The 22,007-nt window shown below is 43.1% G+C and overlaps 1 protein-coding gene across 2 annotated transcripts in view; it reads left to right on the forward strand.

Moving 5' to 3' along the window:
- atp11c (ATPase phospholipid transporting 11C) overlaps positions 1 to 22,007 on the forward strand; it is a 113,656-nt gene that overhangs the window by 69,566 nt on the left and 22,083 nt on the right. For both annotated transcript variants that reach the window (XM_067997318.1, XM_067997319.1), the window contains exons 19-25: positions 1,310 to 1,576; positions 4,567 to 4,741; positions 8,792 to 8,894; positions 10,341 to 10,486; positions 16,278 to 16,337; positions 16,656 to 16,783; positions 19,232 to 19,367. In XM_067997318.1, the coding sequence (XP_067853419.1) occupies positions 1,310 to 1,576; positions 4,567 to 4,741; positions 8,792 to 8,894; positions 10,341 to 10,486; positions 16,278 to 16,337; positions 16,656 to 16,783; positions 19,232 to 19,367 (1,015 nt within the window). The remainder of the gene's footprint in view (positions 1 to 1,309; positions 1,577 to 4,566; positions 4,742 to 8,791; positions 8,895 to 10,340; positions 10,487 to 16,277; positions 16,338 to 16,655; positions 16,784 to 19,231; positions 19,368 to 22,007) is intronic.

Raw genomic sequence — 22,007 nt, forward strand, 5'->3', positions numbered from 1 at the left:
GAGACCACATCTGAAGTATTGTGTGCAGTTTTGGTCTCCTTATCTGAGGAAGGATGTCCTTGGAGGGAGTGCAACAAAGGTTTTACCAGAGTGATTCCTAGGATGGCAATACTGACGTATGAGGAGAGATTGGGTCGACTAGGCCTATATTCACTCGAGTTTAGAAGAATGAGAGGTGATCTCATTGAAACATATAAAATTCTAACAGGACTAGACAGACTAGATGCAGGGAGGATGTTCCCGATGGCTGGGGAGTCCAGAACCAGGGGTCACAGTCTCAGGATTCGGGGTATGCCATTTAGAACCGAGATGAGGAGAAATTTCTTCACTCAGAAGGGTGGTGAACCTGTGGAATTCTGTACCACAGAAGGCAGTGGAGGCCAAATCATCAGATGTATTCAAGAAAAGATAGATATATTTCTTAATGCTAAAGGGATATGGGGAAAAAGCAGGAACAGGGTACTGAGTTAGACGATCAGCCATGATCATTTTGAATGGCAGAGCAGGCCCGAATGGCCTACTCTTGCTCCTATTTTCTATGTTTCTATGTTTAACATTTGAATGTTTTCTGTTTGCAAACCTATGCTTTAAGGAAAGAAAAAGAAAAATACTGCAGATGCTGGAAACCTGAATAAAATCAGAAAATTCTGAACACTCAGCAGATCTGGCAGCATCTGTGGAGAGAGGAAGGTAGGGTTATCGTTTTGGGTTGATGACCTTTTGTCAGTCCATTCTGATGAAAGGTCATCGACCTGAAACATTAACTCTCTCTTCCTCTCTCCACAGATGCTGCCCGACTTGTTGACTGTTGCCAGAATTTCCTGTTTTTATTTTTGCGTTAAAGGAATCGTGGTTGCTATTGCTATGGGCAGCAATTGATGGAGAAAAATCTACTGAAGGGTTTCAAATGTTTTTTTAAATGTGTTTGAAAACTCGTCACCGACTTGTAAAATTTAAACGCAAATGTTCCAATAACCACAACTGTAATAGTTTTTGGAATAAATATTAGTCTAATGAAGGAAAAAATACATTTCTATGCAGATCAACACAGTTTCTTTACACAAAAGCAAAATACTGCGGATGCTGGAAAATTGAAATAAAAAGATAAAATGTTAGAAATAATCAGCCGGTCAGGCAGCATCTGTGGAGATAGAAACAGTTAATGTTTCAGGTCGATGACCTTTCATTAGAACTGGAAGAAGTTAGAGATTTAACAATGTTTCTTTACACATTTAACTTTGACCTTTTTTTCTTAAAAAAAAAAGTTGTTTCTGATGGTTGTTTGCTTTGCTTTTTTTTCTTTGAAAAGGCTCCAAGACCAGGCCGCAGAAACAATTGAAGCCTTGCACTCTGCAGGCATGAGCGTTTGGGTGCTCACAGGGGACAAGATGGAAACAGCAATGGCCACGTGTTTTGCCTGCAGGCTTTTTCACACCAACATGAAGATTTTAGAGCTGACAACAAAACACATTGAGGAGTACAAAGCAAGAAAAGAGGAGAAAGTGCACGAGCTATTGCTGGAACTACACAAAGTGGTTGTCCAAGATAAAAAATGCTCTTCTGCAAGCCTTTTAAGGTATGTCTTTGAAACTGTAGAAATTTCTAGCAGTTGTGAAGTACTTTTACAAAAACAAAACTTTACTATGTGCCATCAAATACCATGTGTTAATCCTGTTCATTAGAAGTGTGAAAAAAACAAATCCAGCAGTTACTTTACTCCCCCAATTCCCATAACTCGGAATAACATTTTTAAAATGCTTTTACAATAGCCTTCGGGGGGTGCTTGCACCACCGGTTCCCCCATACATGGGGGTCTTAGAACCAACAGCAATGCCAATGTAGGCTGGTCAGAATTGTGAAGATTGGCCACCAGGAAGACCTCTTTATTATCAGGTCTTCCTGGTAAGCAATCTAATTTATATCGGTATTGCTGCCAGATGTGCAAGTCCTGTGTGTCAGAAGCTGGCAGCGTATGCACCCTTTTAAGGCCAATATACAGGCCGCTTTGGAACCGACCATTTAAAGGCTTGAAGAATATTTAAAATTCAGGAATGCCAATCTAAAGTCAGGTTAGTAGTACAGAATCAAGATCACTTGTAAAGTATGCGTTCCTCAATTAAACATTGAGCAATCAACATTTAATCACTTGGGTGTGTTCGAATATCAACATCTGTGATTATTCCAATTAGAATGTGTATAATTTGCCTTTTGTCCTTGCAAACTGTTGCCCCATCCCTAACCTCCCTTTCCCCTCCAAAGTTCTTGAAAGTATTGTCGCCTCCAGAAACCATGCCCATTCTTTTCTGCAACTTCATGTTTGAACCACTCCAGTCAGGTTTCTGCCCCTGTCACAGCACTGAAATGCTCATGGAATTGAGGGCAAATGATTGACCTGTTCAGGAAATTGGCTGAGCGGCAGGAGGCAGAGGATAGGGATAATGGGCAGGTATTCAAATTGGCAGGATGTGACTAGTGGTGTCCCACAGGGATCTGTGGAGCCTCAACTATTCACTATTTATTAATGACTTAGATGACTGGATAGAGAGCCACATATCTAAGTTTGCAGATGACACAAAGGTAAGCAGCATTGTAAGCAGTATAGATGGAAGCATAAAATTATAGAGACACATTAATAGATTAAGTGAATGGGCAAAGCTGTGACAAATGGGTTTTAATGTAGGCAAGTGTGAGGTCATCCACTTTGGACCTAAAAAGGATAGATTACAGTACTTTTTAAATGGTGAAAAGCTCGAAACAGTGGAAATCCAGAGACCTAGGGGGCCCTGTACATTAATCACTAAAATGTCATGGACAGGTACAGAAAATAATCAAAAAGGCTATTGGAATGCTGGTCTTTATATCTAGAGGACTAGAATACAAGGGGGTAGAAGTTATGCTACAGCTATACAAAGCCCTTGTTAGGTCACACTTGGCGTACTGCATTGAGTTCTGGGCACTGCACCTTAGGAAGGATATGTTGGCCTTAAAGGGAGTGCAGTGTAGATTTAATAGAATGATATCTGGACTCCAAGGGTCAAATTATGGAGAGAGATTACACAAACTGGGTTTGTATTCCCTGGAATTTAGAAAATTATGGAGTGATTTGATTGAAGTTTTCAAGATTTTAAGGGGAACTGATAGGGTAAATAGAGAGAAACTATTTCCACTGGTTGGGGAGTCTAGGACTACGGGACGTAGCCTAAAAATTAGAGCCAGGACTTTCAGGAGTGAAGTTAGGAAACACTTCTACAGGCAAAGAGTGGTAGAAGTTTGGAACTATTCCGCAAACGGCAGTTGAAGCTAGCTCAGTTGTTAATTTTAAATCTGAGATGGATAGATTTTTGTTTACCAAAGGTATTAATGGATATGGGGCTAAGGCGGGTATATGGAGTTAGGTCACAGATCAGCCATGATCTCATTGAATGGCGGGACAAGCTCGAGGGGCTAAATGGCCTCCTCCTGTTCCTGTGTTCCTTATTAAAGTCACAAATGACATCCTATGTGACTGTGATTGTGGTAAACTATCCCTCCCCTTCCTTCTTGACCTGTCTGTAGCCTTTGCCACGGTTGACCACACCATCCTCCTCCAACGCCTCTCCTCCGTTGTCTTCAGTCTCGCCACAAACTCCATTCCCTAGCCACCAACTCCATCCATCTCCCTGTCCACAGTCTGAGGCTAACCAGACCGTCGCAACCTGGGTGTCCTTATTTGACCCTGAGATGAACTTCCAATCCCATATCCGTTTCATCACCAAGACCGCCGACTTCCACATCCGTAACATCTCTGCCCCTACCTCAGCTCATCTGCTGCCGAAACCCTCATCCTTTTGTTTGTTTCTTCTAGAGTTGACTATTCCAATGCTCTCCTGGTCGGCCTCCCCCCACCTTCCACCTTAAACTTGAACTCGTCCAACACTCTGCTGCTCGTATTCTAACTCTCACCAAGTTCTGTTCACCCATCACCCCTATGCTCACTGGCCTACGTTGGCTCCCAGTCTGGCAACCCGTCGATTTTAAAATTCTCATCCTTGTTTTCAAATCCCTCCATGGCCTCACCCCTTTCTAACCTCCTCCAGCCTTACAACCCTCAGAGATCTCTACGCTCCTCCAATTCTGGCCTATTGCGCATCACCAATTTTAATCTCTCCGCCATTGGCGGCCGTGCCTTCAGCTGCCTGGGCCCTAAGCTCTGGAATTCCCTCCCTAAACCTCTCTACCTCTTTCTCCTCCTTTTAAGATGCTCCTTAAAACCTACCTCTGACCAAGCTTTTGGTCACCTGTCCTAATATATTCTTATGTGGCTCAGTGTCAAATTTTGTCTGATAACATGCCTGTGAAGCGCCTTGGGACGTTAAAGGCACTATATAAATGCAAGTTGTTGTTGATCTCGCGTGTGCTTTCAGTGCTTAAAGTACACTGGCATCTAGTGGCAGAATATTTGTATTGCATCAAAAATTACATTGATCTGGTCATTTCACAGATGTATGGCAGAGGTAAGGAGTGAACTTTTCTTTTAGGATTGTGCAGTACATCACATTTTTTTTTAAAAATCTTCATCCATTCCAGAAGTTGGTCTGCTACACAGGAATATGGCTTGATTATTGATGGTGCTGCTCTGTCAATAATAATGAAACCGACCCAAGATGGGAGCACGAGTAACTACAAAAACCTGTTTTTGCAAATATGCCAGAGATGTACTGCAGTTTTATGTTGCCGTATGGCACCATTACAGAAAGCACAGGTACGTTGTCTACTGTTTTATGTAAGTCTATAATGTGTCTGTCCATATGTGAATCATCCATCTCTCTATTTATCGATGTGTCGATACATCTCTTTTTCTCATATTCCTGTTTTTAGTCAAAAGTGTAAGAAAGAAGAAAGGCATGCTATTTTTTTTAAACCTGCAAAATACATACATCTGAGAATCTGCAAACTTCGGTTACAAAGCAGCAATTAAAGACTGGCCTTGGGATGTATTCAAGAACTCGCTGAGGGGAGATGGTCTAAACAGTGGCCTTAAAGGGACAGGCCAGGTTTGCATTTAAACGTCACAACTTCGTTCCAGACCTCGGACTACCTATGAGCAATGCAACAGGGGATATTAGTCTATATAAAAATTTTATGTGTCACATGGTGCCTAGAACTGTTGGAACAATGGCTGTCACCATGCAGGTTTCTTCTGACTTGGAGTTGTGAATTTACAAGCACTTGTCACTTTTTACGCTTCCTTTATCAACGGCAACTTCTAATTGACTTCAAGATGTACCTTTTTCCTGCAATTGAACTTTGTGGCTTTAGAAGGTTTAAACACATCTGCATCTTAGCCACAGAATAATACATTGCGCATTAACGCTCCTGCTATTTTAAAACAGTAAGTCAACTTGGTCGTCATCCATTGGAGGTGCAAAACAGAGCTTTGCTCATCGTAACCTTGCCGGGGCTTTGCTCATCGTAACCCCACGAGTCACATGATCTCCTCTCCAGCTAGGAGGGAAAAACCTGCAAGTGCTGTGCACGAATAACAAAGTGCTGTAAATATATAGGTCTATCAGCATCTCAAGAGAAAAGACAGGTTAATCAAAAGCAAAGTATTGCAGATGCTGGAAGTCTGAAATAAAAACAGAAAATGCTGGAAAAGCTCAGCAAGTAAGGCAGCATCTGTGGAGAATGTTCAGGATGTAAGCCCTTCAATTCTGATGAGCTACTCTACATTTCTACCACCATCTGTTTTTCGTCTTCAGCCTTTGTGCATTGATCTGGATCTCCTCTACAGTGCTTTTCTCCTTTACTAGGACAGTTTCTTCTTTTCTTCCTTCCTAATCACTGGTTAGTTTGATGTGCAGCTGTGGCTTTATTATATTTTTAGGAATGTTTCCTCCATGTGTTCGGAAAGTATGTTCAGCAGAGGTATTTTTGTACGTGCTTACTATTTTTACGTTGATTTATTTTAGATGAGAGCTTGCTTCAGTCAGTGTTCGTACAGAGTTTCAGTTCGTGTCATAGTATTTCCATTGAAGCACCATCTCTTACCCTAGTCACAGATCCTCACAGACTTGGAGATGGCCATCTTCAGAGAGCCTGGAACCCAGGAACGGATGCTGTCATAAGCTAGTTGACTTGAATTGGCTTGAAATTTTAGTAGTTTGGCACTCAAAACATTTTAGGGATTGGGATCACAGACCAACAGTTCATCCCTGGGTAGATAGTATGAATTTGTACCCATTGTATGAACTTGTATCCTCTCACTTTCCTGAGACCCTTCAGATCTGATTTTGGTGTCACTATTGAGGGAAAACTTGTTGTTAGTATCTTCGGCCTCCTTTTTCTTTGCACCGCTTTAATATCCTGATATGTGGATTATAACATTTAATGAGAGACAATCTAATTTTAGGAATCTCCCTATTTTTTTTTGTCTCCACAGTTACCCTGTCTGTATAATTCAATTGCTTGTTAATTTAAAAACAGTTCCTTTTGTTGTATGACCACGTAGATCCCTATGGCTGCCTTGGTCAAAACAAAAATTGAGAAGGGATTCCTGAATGAAGCTCTTATACTGGGCAGGGACGAGCTTGGGACTCTTGCAAGGTTACAGGAAATATAGCTTTTGGACACTATTCATGATTCTGCAACCCCAATCTCACCGGAGCCAAATCCTGATGCATGAGGAGTGTATATTCTGTAGAAAAAACAGGAAGCCCATGCCAGAAATAGATAATCTAACTTCTGTAGTCCCTCACAAAGTGGACGGTCAGCATGCTAGCACAGATAATTAGCAGGGCTGCCAGTCCTTTGAGTTAGAACAATGTGATTCATTCTTCCTGCGCTCAGTGCTTTCACATTACCAACTTCAGCTCTTTTGTTCTCATGATGTGGAGATGCCGGTGATGGACTGGGGTTGACAAGTGTAAGGAATCTTACAACACCAGGTTATAGTCCAACTGTTTTATTTGAAAATCACAAGCTTTCGGAGGCTTTCTCCTTCATCAGGTGAGCGAGTGTTCTTTTGTTCTCAGCAGGAGTTTCTTTCTTGATGCCACTTTTCAGCTTACGAAACAGCCCACAAATTTTCCAAATTCGTCTGTGTGGAGCGAAACTAGCCAAGGAATTCAAAGGGGCCAATTAGTTAAAATCATTCTTCTCTGGGTACAAGTTTGCTTGGGCATTGATTGCTCCCTGCTCTGCTTTTGCATGTTTTATTTGAATGTAATTTGTCCTAAATCCTTACCATTCTTAGCTGAGGTATGAGATTTGTAGTGTATTCTGGATTTGTATAGTAAATAGAAGGTTACTGAATAGTGCTCACTGAAGACTAGTAAACTGTTTCTTACGTCATTGTCGCAAGTTTACTGAAAATTTGCAGTTGATTACTAGATAGAGAATTTCCCTATTTAGCAATTACCAGTATAACTTCAGTAATGATTGATATAACTTTTCTGTTAAAAGATTTTTGTCACCAAGATAGAGACCATCTGTTCACTTGCCAGTGCTGTTCTCCCCCTTCCACTTGCTCACCAAATCAAACTTTCCCTGCAGGTCACCCCACCCAATCTCTGAACCCCCATGTCTCTCTAGTTTCTCTACAGTTTCCCCCGCTCTCTCCAAGCTCATCTCGTCCATGATGCCCATTTCCTGCTCTTTTGACCCCATTCCCACTACATTGCTGATCAACCAGCTTCCCTTCCTGGCCTCCAATGCTAGCTGACATTGTAACTGGTTTCCTCTCGTCAGGCACTGTCCACCTCCCTTTCAAAACTGCCATCATCACCCCTCTCCTCAAATAAAAAAAAACACCCGTGACCCTTCTGTCCTCGCAAACTATCGTCCCATCACCGACCTCCATTTCCTCTCAAGCCCCTGAACATATTGTCACCTTCTAAATCTGTGCTCATCTCTCCTGCAACTCCCTGTTTGTATCTCTCCAATCAGGTTTCTGCCCTCCAACACCAAAATCTAACCAAAGTCAAGAAAAACATGCTCTGTGACTGAAGTATTAATACTCCTGGACCTTCTGCAGCCTTTGACATGATTGACCACAGCATTCTCCTCCAACATTGTCCAGCATGGTTGGGACAGCTCTTGTTTTGGTACACTCTCGCCTATCAAAGCATCTCTAAGGATGACTTCTCTTCCCACCCCCACATCATGACAACCAGAGACCCACAAGAATCTGTTCTTGGCTCCCTCCTTTACCTCATCTACATGTTGCTCTGTGGCAACATTATCCACAGCTTCCACGTGTAGGATGATGTCAACCAACTCTACTTCCAGCACCACTCTCAACCATCTCTGTGCAGTCAGACAGCTTGTCCAACAGTCTTGGTTGAGTCACAGTTCCCTCCAGCTACACACCTGGAAGACCATAACCACAGTCTTTGGCCCCCAGCCCAAATTTGTTACCCTTGTCACCAACTCCATCCCTATCACCTGCCACTGTCTAAGGCGAAATCAGGCTGTCGCAACCTCAGCATCCCATTCAGTGCTGAGCTTTACCTTTCAAACCCATATCCTCTCCATCGCAAAGACTGCCAACTTCCACCTCCTGTAACCTTGTCCATTTTTACCCCTAGAGCAGCCTATGTACCACTGAAAACCTCCCCGTAACCTCCCATTGCTGTGAAAATCTATTAGCCATTTTGGCTGCATGGTTCCACAATTTGTACCATTCCATCTACGTAAATTGTGCATTTTCGGCCCCCTAATAAGAAACTTTCTTTGACAACGTAGTGAACGCGTACGGGTACCAGAAATGGTTTGGGCCAGCTTAAAAGCTCCTTATATTCTTTTTCTTTAGATTGTAAAAATGGTGAAGAACACAAAGGAGCATCCTGTAACTTTAGCAATTGGTGATGGTGCAAATGATGTCAGTATGGTTCTAGAGGCACATGTTGGGATTGGTAAGAAAATGTATTTTGGAGTCAGAACAATGCTGTGAGTGATATTATTCATGAATAATTCGTACTTCTGCATTTTCACTAAGATTATTGTGAACATCAAAGTTTCCATTGCACCTTCGCACCCTCTCCAATTAAACAATACTACTTACTCCAGGGAGGCACTCTATTCAAGCCAATCACTGGGATGTCATGGAGCAGTTCCATAGGGAATTCTATACACCAGCATTCATGGTGCTCTTGCATAGGATCAGGTAGTGCCTAAGCCATAAAACAGTTGGCACGAACTGTACAATGTATAGAAATCCCTATGAAGCCGCTGTGACATGCCTGTAACAGTGCTGTGAAGGGATACTTGGAATGGCTGATCTCCAAAGGATTGAGAAAATAAACACAAATATACTTGGTAACTATTTTTAACATTATTTTTAGTATCGGATAGATGAGTAGAGGACATTGCAATGAAAGTGCTGCTCCCCTTCCTCTAAACATATTGGGCATGATTTTGACTCCGTAAGTCCGGGTTTCCTGGACATCCTTAAGATTTTGACGTAAGGACGTTTTTTTTTTGTCAGTCTACCGACCGACCTGATTGCCAGGCTGGTCTCAATCGGACGGGAGACCAGCCAGGAAGAGGACGTCTTCAGGGTCTTTGTTTGAATGGATTGGGGGGGGGGTGCATGGGTTGGCACGGGAGGAAGGATCGGGGGTCAGTCACGAGAGGGTTGTCGGGATCGGGGGTTCGCGATCATTGGGTGGGAGGGGATAGGGGTCGGGGGTCCGCGATCGTTGGAGGGGGTCGCTGCAGGTAGGTTTGTTGGGCCTGGGGGAAGCACTCCTCCTCAGGGTTTACAAGCTGTACCAGAAAGGCACCTACCTGTTAGTCTCGGGCCTTCTCGCCTCCTTTCACGTGGCATGAAAGAGAAGGCCGTGGAATCCCGGCGCCTCGGGGTTGAAATCGGAAACTGTGGGAAAATGGAGGCCCAAAGCCTCCTTGAAAGGTTTTAAGGCCTGACCCGCCTCCTGGGAGTGGGTTGGTCAACTGCACCTCGTCACACCCCACCACCACCACCCCCTGGGGAAACCGGAAATGGGCGGGTCTCAAATAGTTGCAATTTTGAATGCCCCCCCAAACCAACTGTTTTTCACTTTTGAAATCATGCCCATTACGTCTATAAAGTTTGAGTTCTTTTACCCTTGCTTTTATCCTGGTTATCTTTACAATGATCTTCATATTATCTGTGGCTTGCTACACCTATGAGTGGGCAGACAGATAACATTTTGCTGTCCATAAGTGTTGCTCTGTAGCAGGTACTCTGTATACTTTGCAGCTGGCCTTTTTAAGTAACAGACAGGAATAGACAACTTTTATTTTTCTCTGTTCTGATTGTTTAAGTGGCAGTCCATACGTGTCTTGAATCGTTTTAAATGGTCTTCCTTTTATTTTAGGTTTAAAGGGCAAAGAGGGCCGTCAAGCAGCACGAAATAGTGATTACGCAATACCAAAGTTTAAACACCTACGGAAACTTCTGCTTGCTCATGGACATTTGTACTACATTCGGATAGCACACCTTGTGCAGTATTTCTTTTACAAGGTATGCCTTTCAGGACAGAATATACATCTGAATGAATCTTTACCGTATTTTCTATTTTCATTTTTATTTTGCCTTTTTTTCCATTGATTCCCTTACCTTTCCTCCCTTCCCCTCTTCGAGGCATTGGCTCCGATTCATTATATGCCAGTTGCCCCCTAGCACCTCACCCAAATGACCACAGCATCTAAATAATGTGTATCGGCAGATTATTCGTCAACGGTGCCATTAGAACCGAGCCGAATCTTGTCTTTACCCAGCATTCACACATTCCACACAGGTGTACTCTTTTTTAAAAATTCTTGGAATGTGGATGGCACTGGCAAGTTTGCTGAGGTGGCAGCAGGACGCCTTCTTCAACCGCTGCAGCCTTTGTGATGGTGCTCCTACAATGGTGTTAGATAGGGACTTCCAGGATATTAATCCAGCAACGATGAAGCAATAGCAGTATATGTCCAAGTGCGGATGGTAGATGACTTGGAAGGAGAATTTGAGGGTGGTGATGTTTGCTGGTCTTATCCTTCTTGGTGGTAGAGGTCATGGGGGGAAGGAGTCGCTATCAAAATTAGCTTGGTGAGTTACTGCAGTGCAGCATGTAGGTATTAACGTGCTGCAGATACAATGTGCGGGTTCAAGGAGGGGCTGCATATTGAGTCCAGTAGCAGGGCCAACCAACTGAACTGCTCCGTCTTGAATGATGGCAAGTGTCTTGAATATTGTTACAGCTGTACCCATCCAGACATACTCCAGTTGAGTATTGTATCCCACTCCTGACTTGAGTCTTACAGATAGTGGAGAAGCTTTGAAGGGTTAGTAGGTGAGCCATTTGTTAGAGTTCCCGGCCTTTAACCTGCTCTTATAGCCACAGTGTTGATATGGCTGGTCCAGTTAACCTTCTGGTCAAAGGTGACCCTCAGTATGTTAATGGTGGAGGACTTGGTAGTGGTGGTGCCGTTGAAGGTTGGGCTTTTACTTGTTTATGGTGGTCATTGCCTGGAATTCCTGTGACACAAATGTTAGCTGCCACTTGTCAGCCCTAGTCTGGATGTTGTCCAGTTCCTGCTGTAGGCTGGTATGATCTGCTTCATTATCAGAGAAATTATGAATGGAAGTGAAATCATCAGGGAGCAGCTTCACTCCTGATCATGATGGAGAGAGGGTCATTAATAAATCAGCTGAAGCTGAAGCCATGCCCACAAGATCTGTTAGGAAGAGAAGTCACGCCCACAGATTCAGACTGCATTCATTTAAACTTAGTATTCTGTGACATTATAAATTAAAATTTTAATTTTTCTTATAAAAAGCCAAAGAAATAATTAAATTAAAGACAAAAGGGAAAAGTTTTAAAAAAAATAATTTTTACATTTTTTTTAATGACCAAAAACTATTAAAATAAGGAGTAATATGAAACTCCACATTTTTTAAAGTTAATTTTTAGTTGTCATTAATTTTTAACAGTCATTAAGATTATTCGCATTGTTAAAACTTAGTTTAGACCTGGTATTTTTAGGTGTACCTGTTTCGTGGCATAATTAGTTACTTTCCAGTAGGGCAGATAAGCAAGTTGGCGCTTTTCAATGATTTCTCTGATTGCAGGTTGCGATGGCCCTTTAATTTGAAGCTGTCATAACATTGGCGAACTACTAGGAGCAAGTTCACGATTTCTGCGTTTTACTGTGCATGTGCAAACGGGAACTTGCTCCTTCAACTCTGTGGAATTCTCTACCACAGAAGGTTGTGGAGGCCAAGTCACTGAATATATTTAAGAAGGAGATAGATTGATTTCTAGACACAAAAGGCATTAAGGGCTATGGGGAGAGAGCGGGAATATGGTATTGAGATAGAGGATCAGCCATGATATTGAATGACGAAGCAGGCTCGAAGGGCCGAATGGCCTACTCCTGCTCCTATTTTCTATGTTTCTATGAAGGTGGTGGGGCAAGACGTATCCGTAGACAGCGATGGATGAGTCTTGGATATGCCTACTTAGATATCATTCTGTAAGTAGAACTATTTGCTAGAATGATTCCAGGGATGAGGGATTTTAGTTATATGGCGAGACTGGAGAAGCTGGGGTTGTACTCCTTGGAACAGAGAAGTTGAGAGGAGATTTGATAGAGAAATTTAAAATCACGAAAGGTCTGGTCAGAATAGAGAGAGAGAAATTGTTCCCATTGGCGGAAGGGTCAAGAGCCAAACGACACAGATTTAAGGTAATTGGCAAAGCAACCAAAGGTGACATGAGGAAAATCTTTTTTACGCAGCGAGTGGTTAGGATCTGGAATGCACTGCCATGGGGAGTGTTGGAGGTAGATTCAATCGTGGCTTTCAAAAGAGAACTGGATAAGTACTTGAAAGGAAACATAGAAAATAGGAGCAGGAGTAGGCCATTCGGCCCTTCGAGCCTGCTCCTCCCTTCAGTATGATCATGGACGGATCCTCCATCTCAATATGATATTCCCGCTCTCTCCCCATACCTCTTGATGCCTTTTGTGTCTGGAAATCTATCTCCTTAAATATATTCAGTGACTTGGCCTCCACAGCCTTCTGTGGTAGAGAATTCCACAGTTTCACCGCCCTCTGAGTGAAGAAATTTCTCCTCATCTCAGTCCTAAATGTCCTACCCTGTATCCTGAGACTGTGACCCCTCATTCTAGGCCTCCAGCCAGGGGAAACATCCTCCCTGCATCCAGTCTATCTAGCCCTGTCAGAATTTTATACGTTTCAATGAGATCTCCTCTCATTCTTCTAAACTCTAGTGAATACAGGCCTAGCCGACCCAATCTCTCCTCATACGACAGTCATGCCATCCCAGGGATCAGTCTGGTGAACCTTCGCTGCACTTCCTCTGGCAAGTATATCGTTTCTTGAGTAAGGAGACCAAAACTGCGCACAATACTCCAGGTGTGGTCTCACCAAGGCCATGTGTAACTGCAGTAAGATATCCTTGTTCCTGTACTCAAATCCTCTTGCAATGAAGGCCAACATACCATTTGCCTTCCTAACTGCTTGCTGAACCTGCATGTTTGCTTTCAGTGACTGGTGTACAAGGACACCCAGGTCCTTTTGTACATCAACATTTCCCAATCTATCACCATTTAAATAATACTCTGCTTTTCTGTTTTTCCTTCCGAAGTGGATAACTTCACATTTGTCCACGTTATACTGCATCTGCCATGTATTTGCCCACTCACTCAACTTGTCCAAATCACCTTGAAGCTTCTTTGCATCCTCCTCACAACTCACAGTCCCACCTAGTTTTGTGTCATCAGCAAACTTGGAAATACTACATTTGGTTCTCTCATCCAAAACATTGATATATATTATGACTAGCTGGGGCCCAGGCATTAATCCCTGTGGTATCCCACTAGTCACTGCCTGCCACCCCGAAAAAGACCTATTTATTCCTACTCTCTGTTTCCTATCTGTTAACCCATTTTCAGTCCATGCCAGTATATTACCGCCAATCCCATGTGCTTTAATTTTGCACACTAACCTCTTATGTGGGCCTTTATCAAAGGCCTTCTGAAAATCCAAATACACCACATCCACTTGTTCTCCCGTATCAGTTCTACCAGTTACATCCTCAAAAAAAACTCCAGTAGGTTTGTCAAACATGATTTCCCTTTCATAAATCCATGTTGACTTTGTCTAATCCCGTTGATGTTTTCTAATTGTCCTGTTATCACATCCTTCATAATAGACTCTAGCATTTTCCCTACTAGTGATGTTAGGCTAACATTTGCAGGGCGACGGGTTATAGGGCGGGGGAGTGGGACTAGCTGGATTGCTTTTGCATAGACTCGATGGGCCGAATGGCCTCCTTCCATGCTGTAACCTTTCTATGATTCTATGTCAGGATGTTGCTTGACCAGTCCCCAGATGTTAGTGAGGAGGACTTTGCAGGGTTGACTGGACTGAGATTGACTAATTCTTTATCCTGATATGTTGCTGAGGTTCACCCAATTACCACCCCCCCCCCCCCCCCCCCTTACTATTGAACAACTGATTGTTTACAACTGAGTGGCTTGTTGGGCTACTTCAGGGGACACTAAGAGTCAACCATGTGTGGGACTGGAGTCATAAATCGGCTAGACAGGGTAGGGATGACCGGCCTCCTCCTCTGACGTTAATGAACCAGTTGGGTTTTTACAGCCATCTGGCAGCTTTCATGATTTTTTTTTTCTAGCGTCTGCTCACAAATGCCAGATTTATTGAATTCAATCTCTCAACTTGTCATGGTAGGATTTGAACTCGCGACTTGTGGTTCACGAATCCAACCGAGATCAGCTGGATAATGATCAAGTGCAGGAATGCTGACTGATTATTCCTATCCCTTACCCAAGGACACTGAGACCAGTTGTAATGTGCTTACCTCAACCCTGTCTGAAATTAGCAAAATTAGCTTTAGCCAGATTAGTCTTCAGGAGAAACTGTAATTTCTTTGTATTAAAACATTTTGAAAAATTATGGATAGATTTTTGTAACATCCATTTCAATGTAAATTGCACTTGACAATATGGTACTAAATTATTTTAAAACTATAGAATTGTTTCTAGGTATGCACGGGCTTACAGCTTCATTCACAATGTGGTTTCAAAGTCCATGGGTTTGTTGTAGCTGGATGTTCTTCATTAAACTTAATTAACATCTTAGTTTCTAAATGATATCGAACCTTTATTAATGCAACTGCTCTGCAAACCATGTGCGCCTGCCTGTCACGGCCTGAATCACGTTAGTGTAGTTGCTATTGTAATGTAGGAAATGTGGCAGGCAATTTTCGCCCGGCAAGGTCCCACAAACAGCAATGTGATAATGACCAGATAATCTGTTTTAGGTGTTGGTTGAGGGGTAAATGTTGGCCAGGAGATTGGGAGACCGTGGGATCGTTTATGTCCATGTGAGAGTGCAGATGGGGCCTCAGTTTAATGTCTCATCCAAAAGACAGTCAGCGTAGATTGTGCTCGAGTCCCTGGATTCGGATTTGAGCCAGCAACCGTCTGACTCAGAAGAGAGAGTGCTATTACTGAGCCAAGGCTAGTTGACATTTTTACTCATCCAGGCACAGCCAGCAGTGGCCCTTCCAGGTTTCAGCATGCTTTTCAGAACCAGGTGGGCTTATAATTTGCTATAAAAATGGCATTTTTAAGGTAGTTGCAATCTTTTGTAAGAATCTTGCCTTGTCTCCAAGGTGAAGAGAAAGGTAAGTGATTTTATAGTAGTCTGTTAGGGGGATGGGGTGGGGGGGGGTGGGGAAGTGTAAAATTGCATATATAGTTAGAGAATGGGGAAGAAGAATGAAAAGCAGGAATGAATGAGAAGACAGAATAAGCACGGGTAGTATTTTGTGTAAAACTGTGTTTTAGGTATTTAGTAGTTTTGCGTTAGCTTTATCACAATAATGGAATTTCTTTCAGCATCACTACGTCAGCTGAAAATGAGAAAAACTGGCCAACCTAAGGAGATGGGAACTTTCCTGAAACTGCTCCAGCAGTCTTTAGATTAAAACTTTTGAATATTAAATACTGTCTAATGAAATATTTGTTGACTATACCTTCCAGTATCATTCACTGATCTGATTTTAAATAGCTGCTGGCTCATATTCATAAAATTTTGTCATTTGGGAGGTGGTTAAACGCTGTGATTAGGAGAATAATGGCATTTCTATGAAAGCATGAGCTAGACAGGTTAAACAACAACTTTCATTTATGTAGCACCTTTGAAGTAGTAAAACGTCCCAAGGCGCTTATCTTTGTGAATTGCCCAAATTTATTTGGTGTTATTTCTTTTACAGAATCTTTGCTTCATCTTACCTCAGTTTTTGTACCAGTTCTTCTGCGGATTTTCTCAGCAGGTTAGTATTGCCCTGTAGGTCTGTATTACTGATTAGCGGCAGGTGCCTATAATTTGTAAACTTGCCCTTGATCTTTTGGGAGGCAGTAACTGCTGGGAACAGTAGTTCTCAAACCTAAATTGGGTTGCCATGTCACATTTCTTTGGGTTGAACAATAAACTAAATCCTTTTTTTTCCTTTCTTTCCTCTTTCACATCCCCTCCCGTGAACTACAAAATTAAAACTGAGCAATTTAGTTTGCTTGATTTTGGAATTTGTTACTTCAGTTGTGGAATTTTACACTCAACTACTTTTTGTTTCTCTCTTTCTTCCCATAAGCCACTCTATGATGCAACTTATCTTACATTTTATAACATCTGCTTCACTTCTCTGCCAATCTTGGCATATGGTCTGCTGGAACAGCATATGAGTGTTGAAATGCTGAGAAAAGACCCCTCCCTCTACAGGTAAGTAATAACTCTCGTTACCTTTTAAATATCTAATACTGATAGCAGTTTGTGACATTAGCAGGAGCTGATTTAGCCAAAACAAATAGGCAGAATAATTATAGTATCATGACCTAGGAGCTACAGGATAACAAAGGCTAGAAATCCCACAAAACCTGTTAGGCTACTCGTGATAGGATCTCTGTGCTTTCACAAGCACACTCCCAATTTGGAGTATGAAGAAAGGGTGTTGCCTCATTCACCCAACTCATTGCTGACACCGTGCAACTCATCGGCTGACACGGTAGTGTCAATAGACACTTTGAAAATTCTTCTACTTGTACTTTAATTGAATTAACTTCATGCTATGATTCCAGTTCATGATATCCCCTGAATTTAAAATATTTTATCAGGAGATTCACTGATTCAGTGGAGAGGAGCACAGGTACAGCCACCGTGGGGAATGAGAGGGTAATGTGCTTTTGTCCTTCCATGGAGAAGGAAGAATGGACACACACTCTCTCTCTCTCTCTCTCTCTCTCTCTGTTTTGCCACTACATTCTGAGAATTGCCTCTGAAGCTGCTATCTCACCCAGCCTTCATATACCTAGTTAATCCTTTGATAATGTAGACTGTCCAGCAGGACTTTTTCTTTCATTTTTACAGAGCTTCCTTCTGCAGTTCAAGGGGAGGAATTGTCTGGACAGTCAGTGTTCTTACTGGAGAAGGTCCTTATATGTACTATGCCATGTATGATGTGTATGCACTGTGGTGCTCAGAATTTCAAAGGGAATAACTGCCTGGGTTTGTACATTTCGGCCAAGGCTTTACATTGACTTCCATCCATCCCAGGGATGCCCCCTATTGCTGGCCTCGGTCATTTGCATGCTAGAAGAGGACTCTCCTAGAAAGCATGCCAGACTAGGTGTGGAGACTGGAGCAAGAGGCAGCCGCTGAGCTGACTTTAAAAACAAAAAAGAAAATTGGCCAACTATTTTTATCAAAATTCTTGACACTGCTCTTGAGCTCTGAGAGCGATTGTACTGAACCATTCCTTGATTTGACCTTTCAGGCCCCTCCTCCACCATCCTTTTAAACATTAGGTGCTGGGTCTAATAGGTGGCCCCTGTGTCCAGCATTTGAACTGAGTCAGCACTGTTTCCTACATTTTAATCTAACTGGCCCTTGTATTTCCAGTCCGTTCCAACCCAGATTCACCAGAAAACCAGCAGGACGGCGCTGGAAAGCCTAAGCCTTCTGGGCTTGGAGGACGGCCTGGCCACCCAATATTGCGGCGGGCTGCCCCGGGGAGCTCGTTTTCCACCCGTAGCCCACCGGCTGTATGGCAATGAGGCATGAGTCCATTTTGACCGGTCCAGCGTGCTCCGCTGGTCAGCTGCCTGTCAGTTAAAATCTATCGCATAAAGTGCTTTCCCTTAAAGGGCAATGCCATTAAAAGTTAATGGAGGGGTGACTCACTGAAACTGGTTTTAAATACAGCTAACAGAAAATAACAAAATCAAATTAGGAGAAGGAATAGAAGGATATGGTTGAAATGAAGTAAGGTGGGAGGAGGCTCGTGTGGAGCATAAACACCGGCATAGACCTATTGGGCCAAGTGGCCTGCTGTAAAATTCTATGTAATGTAATTCTGTTCTATGTAATATCTATCCATGGGCATGATTTCACGAGGGAAATTACGTTAATCTTTGGTCACCTGTTCAAATATCTCCCTATGTGGCTCGGTGTCAAATTTTGCCTGATAACGCTCCTGTGAAGCGCCTTGGGACGTTTTACTACCTTAAAGGTGTTATATAAATTCAAGTTGTTGCTGTTTGTAGGTGGATTTTGATTTCAGTGCATGTCCTGAGGCACTGGATTTTAGGGTATTGTCTGTTGGACCTGACACAGTATGGACCATCATTCTGCTCAGGATTCATAGTTAAAGCAAAGCAAGTGTCACTGGCTTCTTACTACTGCTTTGTGGTGAATTTGCACGACTACTGCTGCAAATGTAACCTAAAATAAAAATTATATGACAAGGCTCTTCGATAACTGTTCAAATTTTTTAAAGTAGTTCCGCTATAACTCAACAACTTTTGTGCAGCACTACAGTGCAGAGTTTGTTTTCACTGCAGTCCTGACCTCAGGAAATTTGTGTTTACACACTTCAGAGGGGATGGTACTTTATAAGTTATAAATTTGTTAGCGGTTGTGAAACACATCCCAGAGCAATGTTCACAGCCGAGTATTTTTAAATAATCTTCTGGTTTGTGTTAATGGTAAGAAGTGTTGTCTTTGTAACCATTTCAATTCAACAGCTCTAGTAAGTACAAATAATGATACACAATGTATGCAATATATGCCCTTACATTTTCTGTCAGTATGTTGGGCAATGTTCTGAGGGAATCTGAAATCTTAGTACAGATATGCCATGTCTGTGAAATCTTTTTTTTGTATCTTATGCAGGAATATTGCCAATAATGCATTGCTACAGTGGAAACCTTTCCTTTATTGGACATTTCTGGGGCTGTTTAATGGGCTAATATTTTTCTTTGGGGCTTATTTCCTCTACAACAATTCAACCCTTGCAGACACTGGTCAGGTCAGTATTTTCATTAGTGTTGTTTTCATCTTGTCAACTTTGATCATTTAAATAGTTTGTGAATAAGGGAATCTGTATCAAAATACTCAGAAACCAAGGGCCCGATATGAGGAGGGAGACGGGTTGGCAGCGGGGGGGTCGACTGGGCGCGTGGGTAACGCGCCCAGTAAAATTGGTGGGTGTCCCACGCAATCGTAAGTAAATTGAAGCCACTTACCTTGGCTTCCGGGTTTCGCGCTGGAAAGCTGCCCCGCGGGCGGACTGCGCACCCGCATCATAGACTGTCAGTTGGAGGAGCTCTATTTAAAGGGGCATTCCTCCACTGACTGACGCTGCAGAAAATAGGCAAAATTACAGCATAGAGCAGCCCAGGGGGAAGGCTGCTCCCACGTTTAATGATGCCTCACTCCAGGTCTTACTGGATGGGGTGAGGAGGAGGAGGAGGAGGAGGGAGATCTTCTCCCTGGCAGACGGGAGGAAGTGGCCTGCCTCTGCCACCAAGAAGGTCTGGCTTGAGGTGGCAGAGGAGGTCACCTGCACCACCAACATATCACGCACCTGCATACAGTGCAGGAGGCGCTTCAATGACCTAACCAGGTCAGCCGAAGTGAGTACTCTTACTCATTCCCCTACACTCCGTCTGCCACATCACCGCCCCCACCCCACACCTCCTTCTGCACTGCCAACACTACTCTGTCACATCACTCCTCACACCCATTGAATCCTCAACCTCATCTTACCTGCGCTTCCTCACCTCCCCAGTACTCATCCCACCACTACCTCTCAACTCAATCCTCATGCAATCTCATGGCTCTGTCTCATACTCACCCTGTCATGCATCTCTTTCACGGTCAGCCTCAGTCAACCTTCCACTACCTATGCTGCAGCCACAGGGCATGCATCACGTATGTGTAGTAGGAAGCGTAAGGCAAATGTGTCGTGAGCATGAAGGGGATGCACAAGGGTGTTTGAGGGTTTGTCATGGTTTTTACTTATGTTTGATTTCTGATCAACTCACATTACATATTATATTGTCACCACTACTGCCACGTCCTGGCCATTCTTGACTGGCTTGTGCAATAAGGTCCTTTCATGAGGTTCTCCATGAACACCCTTGATGCCACCCATTGGGTCACTCTACAGTGGGTGTATGTGTAGTTGCGCGACTACTTTGTGCAGGTGCCTGTTGCGCAGCACTGTGTTGTGTAGCTCCACGTGGCGGAGGTGGACGGAATGCCTGGCGAGGCTGGTGGTGATGCTCATCCTCCAATGGAGTGATGAACGCAGCTATGGAACCCCTCCCCCATCCTGATGGTGTGAGTGTGAGGAGATCTGCGAAGTAGGTAAATGTGTTTGGACAGCAGAGTTTAGGGTATGATGTAATAATTTTGAGTGTGGAGACAACGGTGTGGCAGGCAAAACTTTGTCTGAGGTGACAGTGCCCTGCTCCAATGAAAGGTATTCCCCCCCAACTGTCAAGGAATCCTCTGCATCTCCCAATGGCTGCTGACTGAAACAAGTCTGCAACAACAGGGAGTGTTTCCCACAGCATGGGAAACATGCTGAGGAGAGTCTAAAATCTCTTCCCAATGAGGTCTGTCAACAACCTCAAGTACCTCCCTAACTATCTAAACTGTCATCCCGCTGGCTTTAATTGCATTGGGGGGCTGCGCGCGCACCGATTCGCGTCATTGGGGAATCCGGAAGTGGGTGGGTTGGAGCCAGGCTCCAGACCTGCTCCAGGATTCCCCAATTTTAGGAACCCCCCCGCCACGAACGCACCAGCTCGGCCATCCTAAATTTGACCCCCAAGTGACTATCTTGCTATATTAATCAAATATTTTCATTTAATTTACTTAGTACTCAAATAAAGAAAGGCTTGCATTTATTTAGCGCCTTATCGTGTCTTTCAGAACCATCCCCAAGCACTTTACGTACAATTAATTATTTTGAAGTGCAATTACTGCTTTTTAGGCAAATGCAGCAGTCATTTTTTTGCACAGCAAATGAATGAATGATCAGTTAATCTTTTTCTGGTGTTGATTGAGGGAGGAATGTTGGTCAGGATTCTGGGAGAACTCCCAGCTCTTTAGATAGTGGCATGGGATCTTTAATGACCATCTGAAGTAGAGGAACAGATATATATAAGTGGTAATTTTAACTCCCACAAAACCATGTTGCCATTTACAGCTCCTCTAGACCCATCTCGTTTCTTTACTTGTCCCATTACCACCCTCCTTGCCTTGCACCATCATCCCTTTTGTCATTTAATCACTCCTGCCCTCCACCCTATCAGAGACCTTCCCTTTTGTTCTTTCCTCCCCTCCTTTCCCTGGCTCTGTACTTGCTTAAAAACTGTTTAATCTTCAACTTCTTCCAGTTCTGACAAAGGGTCATCGACTTGAAACGTGAACTCTGTTTCTTTCTCCACAGATGCTGCCTGACTTGCTGAGTATTTCCAGCATTTTCTGCTTTTATTTCAGATTTCCCGCATCCGCAGTATTTTTCTTTTGACTATATAAATGCAACTTGTAGCGCCTCCTGTTGGTGATATTGGCAGTTTAATAGGGAATGGTTGTGGGCATAAATCTGCATCTCACCCCAGTGTGCAGCATATAAATAGATTATTTTTGATGGTGA

This window comes from Heptranchias perlo, chromosome 15 (genome assembly GCF_035084215.1).
Source record: "Heptranchias perlo isolate sHepPer1 chromosome 15, sHepPer1.hap1, whole genome shotgun sequence".
In the NCBI taxonomy this organism is placed as follows: Eukaryota; Metazoa; Chordata; class Chondrichthyes; order Hexanchiformes; family Hexanchidae; genus Heptranchias; species Heptranchias perlo.